The sequence below is a fragment of the Syngnathus scovelli genome, chromosome 13 (assembly GCF_024217435.2).
Source record: "Syngnathus scovelli strain Florida chromosome 13, RoL_Ssco_1.2, whole genome shotgun sequence".
NCBI classification, from domain to species: domain Eukaryota; kingdom Metazoa; phylum Chordata; class Actinopteri; order Syngnathiformes; family Syngnathidae; genus Syngnathus; species Syngnathus scovelli.
In genome coordinates this window covers 8,336,817-8,356,459 of record NC_090859.1, presented here as the reverse complement: position 1 = coordinate 8,356,459, position 19,643 = coordinate 8,336,817, and the positions used below count along the sequence as shown (strand labels likewise).

Sequence of the window (19,643 nt, the reverse complement as noted above, 5' to 3'; positions counted from 1 at the left end):
AACAAAAATCCAAGACTCATTCTTTTTGATTAAAAAGGGTGCATGACTCATATCGTAATTGTACCAGAAACTGCAAGGTTATGAGAAACCTTTTTCCAGAGGGATTATGTTTAGCTGCTTAGGCATTACTTTCTATTTGTCATTTATACTTAGAAAACATAAGACATCTTATTTTTTTTTTTTTTATATGTGTTATTAAATTCAGGGATGAAGCCATGATGTCCACATATTTCGAAACCGTCGAGGACTTGCTGGTGTCTTTCGGGCCCGTCCGTGACTGCTCTAAAGATAACGGCGGCTGCAAGAAGAATTTCAAGTGTGTGTCGGACCGACAGATGGACTCATCCGGCTGCATGGTAAGCAGACGATGTTTCTTTTTATTTTTTAACATTCTTAGAATACTGACCATTTAAAGCAGGGGTGTTGAACTCATTTTTTTCGCGGGCCGCATTGTAGTCAAAGCTTCTTTCGGAGGGCCATTATGACTGTCAACCCAAATAAATGTATGAGCACCTCATATTATATACAGTAAAAGCTACAAAACAAACTGACAAATACCTCGTTTTCAAATCAGATGAGTAAAAACTGGTCAAATCTAAAAAAAAAAAAAAAGATATTAAAAGTGAAGACAATTAACAATTCTCGTAATGACACGAATTTGATGCATAATTTGTCTTCGCGGGCCACATAAAATGATGTGGCGGGCCGTATCTGGCCCCCGGGCCTTGGGTTTGACACCTGTGATTTAAAGGCTACTGAATATATTACACAACCAGTCCGAGGATTTACTATTCCTTTGTTGCCCTTGCTGACATCTGGGATAGGATGTAGCTTGTGTGGTATAGTATGTCGCACAAACCAGAATGGAATCAATCGATGGATAATTTGACAAGTCAAGTCCTATGTCTTCAACTTGCACCTGAATCACAGATCTCAAGAACCAGCGCGGCGAGAGTGGTAGATATGAACAAGGTAGAAACATGACTTTTACAACTCTTGGCAAACATCATTCAAGAACAGAAGAAAAACCTTGAACATGTCATGTTCAAATGTCAAGTACACAGAGTTTTGAAAGGTTCTGTAAAGTTGAAATACTTCCCAACAACCTCACCCACCTCTATAAGGCGCAGAAAAAAAAAAAAAAAAATGACAAAGCCCTCCGGCCTTCAAAGATTAACTTGGAAAATCTGAGAGACAGAGTATTTTTTTTCTTTCCTTCTCTCGTTTGGGTGGGTGTTATTTCAACCACCCTTGTCAGAGTGGGTGCTAGCAGAGCTTTGATATGGCACACGCAGAGCTTAAAATCCATTATGGGAGTCCTTCAAGGCTGTCTGCAGCACTCAAGACATTTGGAATCCATTTGCAGGGAATTAAATTCTAGTTGGAGTCAGTGCCGAAGTTTTCAAGGTATTTAATTCTTATTCAAGCTGATGTATTTGTTTCACTGCAAGACTTGCAAGTGTAGCTTAGTATTCAAAACCATGATTGCTTATTGACATTCACTACTTGTTCTATCAAATACTATAACCAACACATTTTTAGCAGCATGGAAATGATTAGATTTACTGAAAGTCACATTTGGCTAAGCTGTGTGTTGGCGATACTACAATTTATATTCTTGGTTGGAAATGGTCTTGTGCTCTGAAATGTGTGAAAATATATTTCATAGTAAACTAGAAAAAGCAATTATAATTTATTACGATACATATTCTATCAAATACACAGCTCAGGTAAAGTAGAGGAAGCTCCCTCTGGATTTGCCCTTTTTTTCCTCTAATGCAGGGGTTGTCAACCGGTGGTCCGCGGACCACTAGTTGTCAGTGGCAGTATTACAGATGGTCCACAAAATTGGAAATGGTAGATAATTGTAACATTTTTAAGAATAAAATTGACTTATTATTTAGACCTGATTTAGTTTCCAGCTAAATTTGTGAATGATTTTCCTATCCAAAATATGTCAAATGTAGACATACAGATGCAAATAAATAGCCTGTATAAGTCTATCCTCCTTTGGTGTAAAATAAAATAATATTCCGCCAAAGCAGTGGTCCCTGAGTTGCTTCTTGGTTATAATAGTGGTCCCTTTGACAAAGCCAGTTGAAAACCCCTGCTGTAATGCATCCAAGCATCAAAATTCCAAGTTGATAGTTGCATATGTTTTTGTTGAAGAAGACCAACAGTTTTTGTCCGTGCCAATAGTAATGAAAGCTTACTATGGTTTTCATGCTTCCATAGACTACCTGTACGTTTGTTTTTAAATAGCTTAACGGCATAGCTTAAGAAGAGCTTATGTTTTTGTTTATGCTATCGTCATCTGTCATAGGTGTCCTCATGCAATAGCATTCAGATGTCGAAACAGATGGTGTGATATTAACAGTGCGTCCCCTGTCAGTTGATGTTCCTTATGGGACAGCTCAGCTACAGTTGTTAAGCTGTGGATTCAAATCCATCAGTTTGACCTGGTTTTAGGGAATTTGTCTGTCTCCAATCTCATTTTGCAGCTCACAGTGTTCAAAATGTGTGGCCATGATGAAAAGGTCTGCACAAAGAGCAGCAAAGATAACAGCTTGAAGCGAAAGAAAAAAAACCTTGGCTGCATCCGGTTTCCATAAAGACTCTGCGGGGAGGATAAATTGTGATTCCCTCCCCCGTGAGAAGTTTTGTCATCACCTATTACCCACAATCCCCTGTGTGCCCTGACAGCATCAGTATGTTTATGACTGCTCTGCTGCACTGCACATCTCATTTTCCCCTTGCTACCTGTTTGAAATTCACAGGTGTTATGCTTTCAAAACAAAAAAAAAGTATCATATGAATTATTTCATCCCTTTGCATCTGCACTTTTTGGCCAGATGCTGCAAATTGGCCAAGTACAGCCAACTGAGCCAAATGTGTGTCTAAGTGACGTCTCAGGCAAGTGGTATGAATTCTGATTGAATGTTTGTGACAGTAAAACTAAAACTTTAATTGTTGTGTCACATTTAAACCCTGCAGTTTCTTCAGAAAGTGCATGCGGGGGTGGTTGCTGAGTCAAAACGCTTGATTTCTACAGTCACTGATTACCCAATTACGGGAAGTGCTGCTTGCCATTTGTTCTAATTAATCATTCAAATATATTCTGTTAAAATATCAATCAAAACTGCGCATTATATATTTTCTGAAGGAGATGTATTTATTTTTTGCAGCTCTTATGGAAGTTCTCATTACATTGTGCAGGTGTTCCTATTTTTTAGACTGGTCGGTGAATGCCTGCTGTTTTAAGGCTGAATTAGTCTCTTATGTAGTTGACATGGGCGTCTTTGTGTGTTATACCTTAGCGGATTGTAATACATGTGGTGTTTCTATAGATCACAACAAAAGCAGCTTTTGTACTCTTTGTTTGCTTTGTATAGAATGTTTCTGAGAAAGCAGCTTTCTTAAATACCTTTAGCCATCAAGCTGAGCTACACAGCCTAATGCAGTTCCGGGACAAAGCAACCTTCAGTCCTCATTTGTTATGTTGTCACGACTGGCGAGAGCAGAGTGTAGCTGAGGCGTTATTTAAGCAAAAGCCACTCTTTTCGGTCAACTCAAAGAAGCGGCGGTAGGGAAGGGGGCCATTGCAGAATGGAGCTATTAGCTAAGTGTATATATGCGCGTACTGTTATTACCGCGTCCCCTCCTTGACAAGTGGGCATTGTTACTCCCACGAGCATAGATATGAAAATGAAGTCAGTCTGTTTGATAAAAGCTGACAAAGTAGTGTGTCTTTTATCTAAACGTAGTGTTGCTTTACGTATATATGCCATCCCCTAAGAGGGTTGAAATAGCTCAAATACGTCTCCCGTATTAGCACCATTAGCTTTTGCACCATGCTGAAATAAGAAGCATTAAGTCACACCATTTTGTGCAATCAACCGAGACTTCCTTTCTCACACCCTCACCCAATTTTAAAAGCCGTTGTGTCTTAATTTAACCTATGTAGATCGCAAAGGAAGCTTGAGGATGTAATTTGCCCCACATACTATTCGATGCCATTAAATGCTACATCGTCAATGGTCAAAAGCCTGCTCGGTTGATGGTGGATTTGTATTCAGAATTTTTTTTCTGGAAGACAATTTATCTGGAAATACTGTGAACTAGTAGTTAACACTTTGGCCTCACCGTTTCAGGTAGCGAGCGTCTGTTTTCTTGGATTGGTCACTTGATAGTACAAGGCAAAATGGCCAACCCCTGAGATGAATAAAAACAGATGGATTTGTCTGCTTCATTCATATTCCACAAACACATTTACTCAGAATACGGTCATCACATTCTTTGTCTCTTATTATATTTTGTTGTGAAAAAAACATAGAAAAAAAGGCCTGGCACATTTTGCTAACTTCTATGAAATTCAGAAACATTTATTTTTGGAAAAATGTGAGTCAAATTCCGACCCATTCCGCTTTGGAGGTTCCTCTGTGCCAATTGGATGGGTTTGATATGGAACTGAGTATACCTTGGAGAGAAACTAGTGCCTTACCTGAACTCTTCTAACAAGCTCATTAGCAGCGGTTTCCATAGAATCTCTCCCGATTAAAACTGAGAATTAGTGGGTGATTAAGAAAAATGAGCAAAGAGATTTCTTTAAATTCTCCAACGTCATTTACAATAAGCGGCAATGATGCCTAAACTTTTATTGCCGTGGATCTGCTGTGCGCATTTGGTTGTTTGTAATGCGTGCTTTGCTTTGTATTGCTCCATTTTTCTAAAGTTAATTAGTGTGTGTTTTTTCTTTAAACCCCTCAAGTGCACTCAGGAGTGAAACATCATTTCGCTGGTAATTATCAGCGTAATGAATGTCTCATTTGTAATTGCCCTGCGAGAGTGTGCACATAGTAAACACCTTACCAAGTTTGCTTTATGACAACACTCGGAATTGCTTTCAAGAGTATATAGGAGACTATTCGAAAACTTTTGATAGCGGAACTGATATTTTCTTTCCTTTTTTTTAAATAAACCAATACAATCACAAAAACACCCATTCTGCACAATTGTATTGTGCAGAATGGGTGTAAATTCAACATATGAAGTAAAACACTGGCTGTTCCAATTAATTAGAAAACAATTATTAGCTGTATGGGCAGAAGTGCACAATGACTCGCTCACAAACACTAAAATACGGCAAACATTTATTTGGTTGCTTTAGTTTTACACTTGATTTGAAGGCAGGCACTCTAGAGATTATTTGTATGCAAGCCATTCAAAAGTGAATTCTCCATTCAAGGACCCTTCAATTATACATTAGCGTCTTCAGTGTTAGTCATACCAACTCACGTAATGCCTGCGTTGGAATGTTTCTTCAAGAAAGCATGCCCGTTCTCCCTGTGTTGCCTGAGTTGACTTGCTGCAAGCGAACAGACCAGAATAATATATAAGATAAAAAAAAAAAAATGGTATATGCTCCCTTCTGCACTTCTCTGTAGAGAATCTTGTGAGACAGAGAGCATGATTACTAACTTTTACACATCTTATTCAATTGCAGAAAACCCCACACGACAATCGCAAAATTACCCAGCGGGTCGTGATGAACGACTCCATTCTCGCTCTACTAAAGTTGATATTACATTTGTGAAATGTACAAATTGGATCTGACTCTCTCTTCATTTTTTCCCCCCCAAAAAAGATGTTGAAATCCTGGTGTAATCAAAACTTGTTACAAAAGTTTCTATGTGTGACTCCAGGAAAGTTTGATGTCATAAATATCAGATTTAAAATTATGCCTGAAAAAAATGAATAAAAAAAATAAAAATCATAAAATACTATTAAGACAAAAACACAGTGTTTTTGCCTGGCTACACACATAAAAATATCTCTGCGTAAATATAATTTTAATGATTTACCGAGTTTTCCCAAATGATTGAGTGACGCACAGCGCACCACAGAATGATCTTTTAATATAATTTGTTTTCAGACATCCAACAATTGGGCTTTTGCTGACCAAATTTGGCTTAATTATCGGTATATATGTACCCTGCCTATGTGAATCGTGTCTTCCTGGGATGGCAATTTATTTTGAGTCAAAACGTGTTTGCATTAAAGAACAATCTTTGATCCACAATACCATTTTGTTCAAAGGATGCCTCTCTGGTATTATAAATCAAAGAAAACAAAAAAGTATGTTGCGCCTGTTGTTAGGATATAAAAGCATCCTTCAAGTGGGAAACTTCAGTTGTCGATCGAGCTGAAGCACAATTTAATTTAACGGTTTTTTTTTTTCCTGCTTCTACTTTTCTTTGATTCCCTCTCCCTTGACATCCGCTGCTCACTCCTCCTCTCTGATCTCTGCCGCTACCTGTGCCTCCTCAGTGGCACCTGATTAAAATGCATGTGCTGACCTCTGTGCCTTCCTCGCTTCTTCTGTCTCCCTTATCACCCTTCTTCCGTCTCCTCCTCCTCTTTGCCTGTGTCTTCCGAGCAGTGTCCTAGCGGGCTGAGGCCGATGAAAGATGGCTCTGGTTGCTATGACTACTCCAGGGGCATCGACTGCACGGACGGTTTTAACGGAGGCTGTGAGCAGCTGTGTCACCAGCAGCTCGTGCCCCTCCAAGACGAGCCCGGGTCCAGCAACGTGCTCATGTACTGCGGGTGAGAATAAAGAACTAAATGATTCAACAGTGCCCCAGAAAAACATTTACCAGCAAGTTGTTTGACCTTGACATTTTGGAGATTTTATATTATTTTCCTCCAAATGCAACTTAACCCATTTCCGGGATCATCAAACAACATTTGTAAGCCAGTTACTCCTCTCATATCCCAGCAGTGTTGGCTTTGCACAAAACCTCATCAAAAAATAAAATAAATAAACCCAGATGAGGATTGTAATAAATATATGCTGAAATTTCATGCATCCATCCATTTGTTTCTAATATGTACCCTATTCAGCGTTGCTGAGAAATGGAGCCTATCCCAGTTGGCTTCAGGTGATCGGATGACATTATTCGCCAGAACAATGTTAAAAATGAACATTTTCTTAACAAAATCCATTATCATTAATTTTTCAGGCCGCATAGAAATTAGCTCCAACAAACTCCAATGAAAATCATTGCATTTTAATACAAAGTGATTTGCACGTTGCCTCATAGCTGAGATTGAATATTTTTTGTCCCCATGCTTGCATGAGTTTTCCTCCAACAATCCAAAACAGTTCTTAAGACTTTAAATAAGGACAGCGCTCCACAATGCTGTGTCTGTCCTCCAATATGCCTCATTTAAATAATCTGGATCGTAATCCGTCTTCTGCAGAGTTTGTTGTTATTTAAAAGGGCAAGTTTCCATAATACGTCGCTTTTAACATATGAGTCCACGTAGTATGATAATTTCACAGCAACACTTGTATCACGTTTCATCTTGTCGCGTATGAGCTTGATCATGACATTGACAATTCTATTAGCCCGCTAGAATAAATCAATGCGAGCGAGATGTAAATGGCACAATTCATAACATATTGGCAAAGCTCTGTATGGTAATAGCTACTGTTAATTAACTTTGTAGAAAAACCCTTTAATTGGCTGTCACCGTTTCGACAATTTCTACCGACTTCCAAGAAGCAGTGATGGCCATCTGCGAAGCCATTTGCATAACTCATACCGTAAACCCGGAGGACGCTCAGCAAAAAAAGTAAGGAAATGACAGGTGAAGGATATTGTAATCCTGCTTGAGCGGGGCTTCGCTTTGGGGATGGCGTCACATATCATTAGCTTCTTTTATTCCCTAACGGAGGGACAGTCTGGGAGCTAAGCGAAGCGGCAGTCTTATGTCTGTTAAATTTTGTTATCCCATCAACTATACCTCACGCTGACACGTCACCTCCATCATTTCCTCAGATGTGTGCAGGAGTACAAACTGGCAGCAGATGGCCGCTCGTGCCTGCTGCAGTCAGAAAACTGCGAGGGTCCCAAATGTCCGCGGCAGACCGTCCACTTCAACGTGACCTTGTTTGGCGAGATGCTGCATGGATATGACAACAAAAGTCAACAAGTCAACCTGGGACAGATCTTCCAGATGACATTCCGGTAATTAGCGTGCATGTTTACACACATATCATTTACATACTGAGAAAATATGAGTCAAAACAAATATTATTGTGAGTGTTGACGTTAGATGACTTATGATAATTTAACGTTTTCATCTGACAACCTCCCTCAAGATTTTACTATTTTAGGCAGGAAAATATTATTATATTATGTTATTTGATAAATGCTTTTATTAAAGATAAATGCATTACGAAAAAAGTTGAATTGTTCACTACAGGAGAAGAAAAGAGGTTTTGTGCTTCACGCAAGTCAATTTTGCTCCAGTGACTTTAGGGGACAGTGTTTCAAAATCAGTTTTCCTGCTATGTGATATATATTTTTGGGAAGTTTCATTTTGTAAGACCTCATGGGGCGTTCCTCTGCACCTCATTATTTTGTCAGCTTCACCTGCTGTTATATATCGAGTATATGATCCTCCCTTTGAGCCTCTCTTCACCTCTTTGGTGTTTATTCTTCACGTCTCTGAAGAGACATTTTCGGGACGTAACAGCCACCTATTATCAGTTTTAAAGATGCAGTCGGGAGAAAAGAGGCTCAACATCTCTCAATAGGTCTTGCCACGGGGAGTTTTATACCCATGCGTGTGCGTGCACCACTTGTTTTTTTTTTTTGGACTGACAAGCGGACAAGAGACTCATGAAGATTTAGGATTGAGACATTATCCCCTCTTGGCGGTTTCCCTCCAGTAAAATTGGTCATATTCCTCCTCCAAGGTGCTGCGCCTTGATAAGTCGCATGCGATGAAAGCGAGATGGTGGGTGATAAGAGTATCCATGCCGAAGTACGCGCGGGCAGTAACGCACTCTCTCTCTGACTTCCATCTATTTAATCATTTGCATACACACTACACTGATGCTTTTCAAGGACACAGCATCAGTGGGTTGCCCCGCCCACCCCGGCGCAATACCCCACACCATCCCATATCCCGGTAGTTGTGCTTGAGTAAACGCACCCTCAGGCTTACCGGTCAGTGTAACGATTTGATTCAGGAATTGTTTGAAACATTCATGATGCTTAGAAGTGCACTTTTGTCTCATGAAACTGCCTAAAGGACACATATGCATTTTCCCCAAAACTCCTAAGTATATAAAAAAAAAAAAAACTCACCTACTCATGTTTTTTTTTTGTGCACACATGCTTCCAGTGCAGTGATTTACTTGGCTGTGTGATTTCACTTAATGGGTGGCCAGGCACTTGATGGACCCAATTATTTGCATCCAATCAATTAAAAAGTCATTTCCCATAGTTTGCCTCTTTAAGCTGCTTGGTAGTTATTAACCAAATGTGTATTTCCCCCTAAAGCACCAGAGTGGAATTGCTGTGATCACGGCTTAGAGTCATTTCTGTTTCCTGCTCGGTTTCTGTTTTATCTTCGACATAATTATTTGGATGTTGGTGAACATCTGCCAGTCACTGATTGCTCGGTACTGGAACTAGTAATTTGGCGTGTAACCTCAAAGTTGCTGCATTTAAAATGGGAAAAAAATAATCCGGGGTTTTTAACCCATCAGATCCAGTTGATGTTAATAAAACAGAACTAAATTCTCCTCCGGTGTTTTTCTAGTTTTGTTTTTTTTTTTTTTTTTCTATGCAGTCTCTGTTCTGGCAGAATTTTCTTTTGCAGTTTATACAATTTTGAAGGGAAAATCCAATATAGTCAGTGACCCCCTAAACTTTGTTTTATTGTTATTAATTTAATATTACCAATAGAAATGACTTGAGTTTGACTTGCCACGGGTGCATACATAAATTGTCTGCATCTTATCCTTCAAGATACCTCTTGGGACAACAGCACTCTTAAGCAGCCAATTAGCGAAGCCTCCGATTACCGCCTCCGATTACCGCCTCCGCTGCCTACTGTATATCGAGTTCACTTGAAATGATAAAGAAATCCTGGAAATTAGAATTGCAAACTAAAAACATCCTATAAATGAGGAGATGGAGGCCATGGAGACTTCACTTCTTTCTTTCTGCAAAGAAGCTGAACACATGCACAGATCAATTTCACTAATTCAAAATATTCTAACTTAGCCAAATAATGCATTCCCCAATTTCGAGATATTCGGGGTCACCGAAAAGTTGTAATACCCGCTGGCGCTTATCCGTTATTAAATTAGAACAAATTTACGATATAAGCAGGCATTATCTGACTTTTTCTATCCTTAATATCACTTCATGCATAATTGATTTGATAGTTTGTTGTAATACAGATTAATTGTTGAAAAGTACATGGGAAATGAACCTTGAAGAAAAATAATCGCAACACAAATCGCATTCACGAAATTAATCGTTCAGCCCTATTATTTTAAAGGCATGTTAAATAAAGTGGTGTTTCTCTGTACCTCATATTAAAGGGATTTGATAACCTGTAAAATAGTTTGTTAAAATTATGATTCATTTTACGAGTACTACATTTAGTGATGTCTGATGCAGGGTGCCATGGACAAAATATTTTTGTGTTAAAACCCCATTGAGCTGCCACCTCTTCATTATGAGCTCATCATATTTACATTACTGTTTTTCCCCAATCTCCGTCAGTCTAACCAGACAAGCGGAGCCCACGAATATATCACCAGCCACTTCCCGCTAATTAAACATGCGTGAGTCAGCTCACTTAGACCGCTTATCAAATCCACTGCGACTTTTTTGTTAAAGGAACAAAAGCTTTGTCGTATTACTACCTGGCTCCCTGTGCGCGCGCTCTCGTTTTTTTGAAAAATATTTTTAGAGCAATATGTAAATGCAGGCTATTATTTACCTAATTCCCCCCCCTCCCCCACGTCATCCTCTGTTTCACTTTGATATGCAGATGTGCGTCATATCCCAAAGCCTTCAACTTCCACTTTTTGCTGTTTCTCACATCAACAGAGAGGCCTTTGGCAATGCAAAATGAAATATTAGATGATGAAGATGAATCCTGTGACTTTTCCAGTCAGAGCTTACTGTATTAAAAAAGAAAAGAAAAGAAAGAAACCCTTATGATTTATAACTCCATTGCATACATTTTGTCTAAAATTGATCTCACTCGGCGTCTTGCTCAGGCTCAGGGAATGAATTTTTACTGTTATGGAATTACAGAACATTACCATTTCTCGTGGATGGTGTTTTCCGGGACTGTGATAAAATTGCACGTGTTAATGTAAATGTTACGGTTGAGAGCAATTCCATTACACCTTCAGCGCAGTAAGACTTGGAATGCGACAATATGCTGACAGAATATTGAAAGTATCTGTAGTTGCTATTTTGTAACATATTTTTTGCTAATAAAACACCCCGTGTGGGTGTTGTCTCACTCAATACTTGGTCTGAATCGATCAGTCAAAAGGCAATCGTTGGCTTTATTGTACAGTACGGGTGCGAACTTGAGTTTCAACACTTCAATACATCATGGTGTTTGTAGTGTGCACCTTTTTACAATTTTTCTTCAGCTGTTTACTTTTTTAGTGGAGAAAATATTTGAAGAAAGCTGGTAGTGTGTATCAGTTTTCTGTTGATTCACTGAATTTACCGAACCGAGTTTTAAGCACTTTATTGTTCAACTGTTAAGGAGAATGTTTTGTTGGAAATTCTCAGAAGGACAACTGCCTTTTTTCCCTCAGCTTTTCCAATAATATAAAACCAAGTAATCCAGCCGTTGTTTAATTATTGCCTAGCAACTCACCGTTGCCACCCTCAGAATAACTGCAATTATTGTCATTCCAAGCAAACAAGCGGCCAGCGTACAATTTATGATGGTGCATAAGTGACACGCCAAAGTCAATGGGGGACTTAATATTCATGCAGAGACGATGTGTCCACTGTCGTCCATCATATGTGACGGCAAAATGGTATTTGATCAACTGCACATTTCTCAAAGGAAAGAACACCACTACGACAATTTGTGATTCTCGCTTCCAATATGTAATTCCCAGTAATTATGTAGCTCCAGCTAGTGATGTGCATTCCAGTTCTTTTAAGTAAACTGAATCTTTAGAACTCTATATATGTTCACCTGATCGCCTTCTGTTGATAATTCAACATAAAAATCAATTTTTAATATGAGGTGAGACGTGGCAGACTCAAGCCAAACATTTCTCTATAGAGGAGATAAAATCAAGAATGGTGAGAATACAATTTCCTGTCCTTTTTTTTTTTTTTTAGCATTTATTGTCTCACTGAACATTCATTTGTTGTAAATAACACAATCCCAAACGCTGCGATTGAGTCCGTTCTAGACTGTGCACAGCTCAAATCACCTTGCGGAGCTGTCAGTTGAACCGACAGCGGTCCGCAGGGTGACAAATGAGAATATTCAACATAAGGCATCAAAGCGTCAACATTTGATGGAGTTGCCTCACAGGAGGTAGCTAACAATGCTTGGCATTGATAGATGCCTTCAGCACCCTGCTAGGTTTTAATGAAGAAAAAAGCTGTGTGAAGAGTTCTTTTTGGACTTGGGCTAAAAAGTGAGAATTAGAAGCTAGATGGTTTTAGTATTGATTAATGAACTCCTGGCGAGGGAGGCAGTGAAGTTCGTACTGCCGCTGTTTGCAATTCCACTTTCCCCTCGGGTTTGCTATCTGTCTCTGTCCTTTCATCCTACTTTTCCAGCATTTACCTTTCATACATTATTCATAATAATTTTTTTCTTACTTTCATGAAGTTGGCGTCAGTATTAGTATTTTGTATTCTTCCACCTTAGCAGGGCTGGGAAATGGCAAATGACTTTTTTTTTGCCACATGATCGCAGTTGGTCGTTTGACATTGACTGGCAGTTTGACAGATAACATGACAGCTAATTGTTCCTTAATGTCCCGCATGTCTATCTCTAATTACTCATTGATTGAATAGATTGTTTGCAAAAGTGGCCTCACAACAATACTAAGGGAAACACATTTGTGGAAGGCTTTTTAATGCACATAAAGTTGTAAATGACTAAGGGGGTAATAGTTTCACTAATGAAGTAAATGATGTATTTTTAACAATTATGTGTATTTTTTATTATTGTCGCCTTTCTGTGGCCTCAATAGGGGTTACAAATCAATAAATTTACTCCAAAGCATCTCCAAAGTTAAAATGAATTCACCCCCGACACAAGATTGACCGATTTTTGGATGAAGATGCCTTTGGACCACTTAAACAGAAAGTCAACCAAATCTGCTACGCCGGTCTCCTCAGAAAAGCAGATTTGACACGCATGTTGTCCAAGCGTTAGATCAACTTCTAGAAGCATCAAGATGCAAAAAATGAGAGATAAAAAAAATGAAGTCATGTCTCCCGATTAGCTGTACAGCAAGCTTGCCTTGTACTCTCCCCTCCCCTTCCCTTCCTTCCTTCCTTCCTTCCTTACTCTACATTTGGACGCGCAATCTCTATGGTAATGCCCCTGGCCCCGGTAGTTCATTTCCACGCTGTGCAAAAGGCAGACAGCTTCCAATGTGGCAGAATAAAGGATGCATATTTACACTGTGTTTCACTTGTATGTACAAGTCAGGGGAGGGATGTGATTTGTTTTTGTGCTGTATACAGTAAGGTTTAAAAAAAGAATGCTGAAGAGTACTTTGCATGTGCACACTACTCAAATAAATCTTCAGTTGGATTTTTGTGAACAGTGAAAACTTCAAGAAATCGATGTTCCTCTTCTTAAAGGGGAAGTCAACCCCAAAATTTTCATTGTAGTACTGTGCAGCCGACGATGTTGTGATTGGATATGACCAGGCAACTGTGATGTCATTTTCAGTCGACAACAAAATGGCCACCCCCTGAGATGAATATTAATCAGAATGCCATGTTTGGACCAGTGAGGGCACATCCAACATATTGTTGTAAAGAAATCTTTTCTTTAAGAAGCTTTGTAGTAACTTATAGATGTCACACATCGGGTGCAAAGCACTACAATTGGATGAATGAAACAATTCAGCTCACGTACATGTCCTTCCTTAAAACTAAGATACCAGTAGATGGCGCCAAACAATAGTTGTATTGCAAAAACACCCAAAAATATAACTAACATTTTGTACATGCTCATTCTAAAATTCCTGTGAAATTTGACTATAGTGAAGGAAAGAAACTCTCTTAAAAGTGGCCACAAATTAGTTCAGACAATAAGTCTATACAAATACACCAAAACAAAAAAACTGCTCACAAATGTTATTGTTGGGAACAATTGTAAACATGAACTGATGAACTGATCAACTCTTCGCTCAACTTTGTCTGCTGCTGTTTTTGTGTATTTGTTCGATTTCTTTTTTGTTGTGTGCCTTTCTTTGCCACAACAGCTAATTATGTCATTCATTGTTGAAGCCAAACAGCGAGGCAGCGGCAGAAATTGCCGGCATGCCGTTCTGTGCCTTTTTTATTGTATTTTTTATGCCACTGGATGTACGGAGGGAGAAGATTGTGAGACATCTGATGACTTTTTTACGTCGAGACATTCAAAAGTACAATTATGATAATCTCCTTGCAGCTGCCGCTTATCTTTTAAAAACGATCAAATTCTTGAAAGAGCGGAGGGTTTTCCATGATGAGGAGAAGATGGAGCAAGATATGGAGCATCTGGAGACTCTGTTTGCCTTAGGCTACATTTACACTACTGGTTTTATACCCTTTTACAAACTCGTGACTTTATCAGATTCCTTTTTTTTTTTTCCTATTATTTTCAGTGACCCATATCTGATATCCTTACTGGTATTGAAAAAAACAGAGCGAGCGAGAGAGACTGAGGGGGGAGGGATTTCTTTGTGTGGATAAGGCATCATATTACAAGATTAAAGTCAACATTTAACAAGAAAAATAGTCATATTTTACACATCAATGTTTTGTTCAGAGTAAGTCTTGGCATTTTGGCTTGCAATAGAGTATGATTTATCAGGTTTTTTTTTTATTTTCTAATTGGGAAAAGTGAGACATCTACAGAGCAGTGTTTCACTGCTTTTAATAATCTAAGGTACATAATTTATTTAAATTAGGGCTGAAACGAGTCCATGAGTTACTCAGGATTCTGGTTCCGGTCCTCCCAGTGTGGAGTTTGCATGTTCTCCCCATGCCTGCGTGGGTTTTCTCCGAGTACTTCGGTTAAAAGTTAAAGTCCCAATGATCGTCACACACACATCTGGGTGTGATGAAATTTGTCCTCTGCATTTAACCCATCTCCGTGTGATTTTGATCCATCCCCTCGGGGAGAGGGGAGCAGTGAGCAGCAGCGGTGCCGCGCTCGGGAATCATTTGGTGACCTAACTCCCCAATTCCAACCCTCAATGCTGAGTGCCAAGCAGGGAGGAAATGGGTCCCAGTTTTATAGTCTTTGGTATGACCCGGCCAGGGTTTGAACCCACAAACTTCCAGTCTCAGGGCGGACACTCTACCGCTAGGCCACTGAGTCGGTTGCCTCCCACATCTCAAAAACATGCATGGTGGGCAGATTGTGCACTCCAAATCGCCCGTAGGTTTTTGTGCATGTCCAGATTGTTGTTTGTCTCTGTGTGCCCTGCGATTGTGTAGTAATCAGTTCAGGGTGTCCTCCGCCTACTGCCCAATGACTGCTGGGATAGGCTCCAGCATGCCCGCGACACCCATGAGAACAAGCGGGATGGAAAATGGATGAATGGATGCTCGAAGCATTTTTTTCTGCTTCGAGTACACACTTATTTATGTTTACACTGCCAAGAAGAAATCAAGCTAACCACAGCGACAATACTTTATGCTAAGCTTGACAGTAACATGCATAATTGCTGTCCCAATTAAGTCAAATTTAGCGTGGAAATGAACTTCAGTAGCCAGGGGCATTACCATAGAGGTTGCGTGTCCACATGCCCAATGACTGTAAATAAACAGCCGATAGTTGACTTTGCAGAGTTGGGAAACATCTTGTAGTACTGCCGGCATGATGGTATTGGCTGGAAGTCTTCTCTTCCACCTCGGTTGGAAATGTAATTATTTCCTATCCACCTCTTGAATTGGCAGCTCTGTTCCACGAATGGCCTTTCTGATCCCGCTAATGTTCTTGTGTGTCAGTTTCATTTATTACCACGTGATTGTATTGGTGCTCTATGAATACATTTAGAGAGTTTGATACACAACAGCTCTTAATCAAAAAGTAAGACCATGCTGCAGTCTTATATAAAGCACAGAAAAAAAATGAAGCTTTGAGCATCCTTCCTGAAAATAAAGGTCTTTTTTGATGCAGAGAAAGATTGCCCTCTAGTGGAGTATTGGTGTATTAATGCTCCTCCTTGATTCACTTGCTGTAATTGCAATAGTCACTTTTCTTGCTGCAAATTACTTTTTTTAAGAGTAATTTGAATTTCACTAAGTAACGAAAGTAATTACATATATTAAAGTTATATTTCATACATCCTGAATTAAATACATAATAAAATACAACAACATACTTTTTAAAACCTAATTATAATTAAATCAACACATAAGCCCTCACATTCATTATTATATTATTAGTATTATAGTATAATCTTGTTTTTTTATTTCAAATATGTTCATTACTAACAAATATATTGTTTATTTTCTTTGTATTTTTTTATCATTTAATATACCCAGCTAAATGCTACATTAACGATTCTTAATGCCATTCACTCGCATAAAAGTGATGTTGTATAATTAGCAGATTGAAACACTTGACAATGAGTTCTTTGTGGTGCAGCGCGCGAAGGATTTGTATTTAGTACTCGGCTCCTATGGGAAGGATTAAGGAGTCTTGGAAAGTGCTCGCCACACATGGATCCTGGATGGCTTACAGTGTTGGCATTGTTGAGCGGACCCATTCATTGCCTGAAGATGCAGCAGTCATTGAATTGGCTCAAGGGGTGCAAACCTGTTGATGGTGGACACTATTAAGAAGCAGGAGGAATTAAATCAAGCAATGTGATAATCCTGCAGACAGCGTGAAGCAAACTATTATTAGCTATCCATCTAAACTCTGCATGTTAGGAGGAAGCTGTTTTGGATCATTGAGTGTTCTGCCTTAACTTGATTGAAGTTAATGTTCCTGCAATACTCTTTTCCTGCAGAACCTACCCAAGATGTTTTCCTAGAAGCACCTTCACGGTGATTTGGGAGTTGTTGGGATCCATGGATATTTCTGTGTTAGCTTGCTTAGACAATGAGGGTCATACAGAGTTGAAAACAAGATTTACTTATACAGTCTCATCGGGGTGAGCTTTTCATACAATGTGTGTCCTTCTGTGTCATTGTGGGGTAACCAAACTTGAATTTAGTAGGTCAAAGCATTAACAGTACCATCGATGTTTTGTACAATCAGTGCTTTAAATGTGAGGATTAATCCACTGTAATCATATTTGAAGCACTACTTGCTACTCACTTTGCCCGCCTTTGACTCAATCATGACTTTGGCATGAGACTCGCAAGGCTTTGTGCTTGCAGAAGGCTACAGAAGATGGAAAAAAGTGAATCACAGTCCCCTGGGTCTCCACAGCACACGTCTGAGCTCGTGCAGTGCAGCGGGGACATTTTGTCTTTTTGTGGAGGAAATTGAAGCGAGCTTGCTGCGTTCGACTATAAAAAGCCCAAAGCAGTGCATCCATCGAACAAAAGAGGACACATACACACCCCGCCGTCCCTCATGACTGTTTATTTTCTGAAATGGCCTCTCTTGTATTTCATGGGGCGAACATTGACCAAAAGAGTTATACGATCATGCACCCCTTCACACACATTTTTGTAATTAAGAGCACTCTGAATGGTCAATTCTTGTCTCTTTTTTCCCCCATGAGCAATTACTAATAATTTTGCATAGGAGGAGCCTCTGCTTTCAGCACCACGGACAACAACACTGCTACTAAACTCATCTCTACCCCCCCCCCCCCCCCACACACACACACACACACACACACCCTCCCGCACTTGTTGGTGGCAGTGGCGCCAGAGGTGCTGCCAACAACAGCAGCATCTAATTAATTTAGTAGTAGATGACTTTTTTCTGTTCAATGCATCTTCCCTTGAGTTATTTTCCCCCCCCTCTTAGCTCCACCAAAGCTCCACTTTTGAATAAATTAGTATGCATCACAGGTTGATGTGGGTTAATCTTCCTTTTTCCTCCCCGCAGAGATAACAACTTCGTTAAGGACTTCCCCCAGCTAGCCGATGGCCTCATGGTTCTTCCCCTGCCGGTTGAAGAACAATGCAGAGGTGTGTTATCAGAACCGCTGCCAAATCAGGATCTCCTCACAGGTGAGTGGGTTTGTTGGGACTATGAGTACTGCAGGCAGGGATTTTTTTTAAACTAAATGTGATTGGCATAATAATGAGTGAATCATTAAGCTGTCGATGCATCGTGGAGCTAATGAGACTTCATGAGCTTGTGCTACATGTAGCACAGAACAATAACTTGTTTCCTTGCTATAATGATCCATAGAAAATGATAAAAAAAATAATTGATGAGTTAGCCGGTCAATAATTCTCGTAATATTTTGTTTATAAGCAGCACTGCAACAACTCCAGTGTATGCTCCTGCAGTAATTTGTATGGTGGAAGACTAGATATTTTTCTAACATCAAAAATTTTAAATGTTGCCAACATCTATTATGAGTTTGTTTTTTTTTTTAGAAATAAAACTGATTTTTTTTTTAATATTAACAATGATTACCTTGTTTTTTTAATTGTTGAATATTTGTTTCTGATCTGTGATTCATTGTCTGCTTTATTTTCTATTTCTCTGGCTATCTTCGGAATCTCATGTCCGAAATTGTGCATCATTTTTAGGTGTAGCAAAGTTCAACGAGGCCGCGGGCTATCCCATGATTCAGCAGTGGCGAGTGCGCAGCAATCTGTACAAAGTCAAGCTCAGTTCCATCACTCTTGCTTCAGGTCAGCCAAAGAAGTATTACCGCATCTGTTGTCATTATTATCAGTGATTCTTTAACCTGGAGCATAGATGTCAAACTCAAGGCCCAGGGGCCAGATACGGCCCACCATATCATTTTATGTGGCCCGCCAAGAAAAATTTTGCAACGACTTTGTGTCATTACTAAAATTACAAATTGTCTTCACTTTAAAAAAAATAAAGATATTGCTTGAAATGTTTATTACTATTGGACTTTTTTAAATATTTGAACAGTTTTTACTAGTCTGATTTCAAAACTAGTTATTCATTAATTTGTTTTGTAGCCTATACTGTATATAGAAGACATTGACAATCATAATGGCCCTCCGAGGGAAACTATGACTACGATGCGGCCCGCGACAAAAATGAGTTTTACACCCCTGACCTAGAGTATCAACTCTGTGGAAAGTGGCAAGCAATAGTAGACATCATGCCTTGCTCTCGTTGCATGATAGTTGTATTTATTTTTTCCTTCGTGATCATTTAGGTTTTGCCAAGGTTCTAAAGACGCTGTCAGGCGAGAGCACGCGCGAGGAGCTTTTGGCATTCCTCAGGCAATATGGCAGCCACTATGTATCCGAAGCGCTGTACGGCTCTGAGCTCAGCTGCAGCATCTACTTCCCCAGCAAGAAGGCCCAGCAGCAGCTCTGGCTTCAGTACCAGAAAGGTGAGGCCAAATAAATACACAAGGCCCTTGTGCAATTATAGATTGAGTAAAAGTTGGACTTAATATTCAAAGCATTTGTAATACGCTG

At 39.5% G+C, this 19,643-nt stretch overlaps 1 protein-coding gene across 2 annotated transcripts in view; it reads left to right on the top strand.

Annotated features, from left to right (window-relative positions):
• LOC125979904 (astrotactin-2) overlaps positions 1-19,643 on the top strand; it is a 150,406-nt gene that overhangs the window by 89,210 nt on the left and 41,553 nt on the right. For both annotated transcript variants that reach the window (XM_049738757.2, XM_049738755.2), the window contains exons 11-16: positions 206-356; positions 6,440-6,606; positions 7,845-8,033; positions 18,112-18,236; positions 18,768-18,872; positions 19,376-19,555. In XM_049738757.2, coding sequence (XP_049594714.1) covers positions 206-356; positions 6,440-6,606; positions 7,845-8,033; positions 18,112-18,236; positions 18,768-18,872; positions 19,376-19,555 — 917 coding nt within the window. The remainder of the gene's footprint in view (positions 1-205; positions 357-6,439; positions 6,607-7,844; positions 8,034-18,111; positions 18,237-18,767; positions 18,873-19,375; positions 19,556-19,643) is intronic.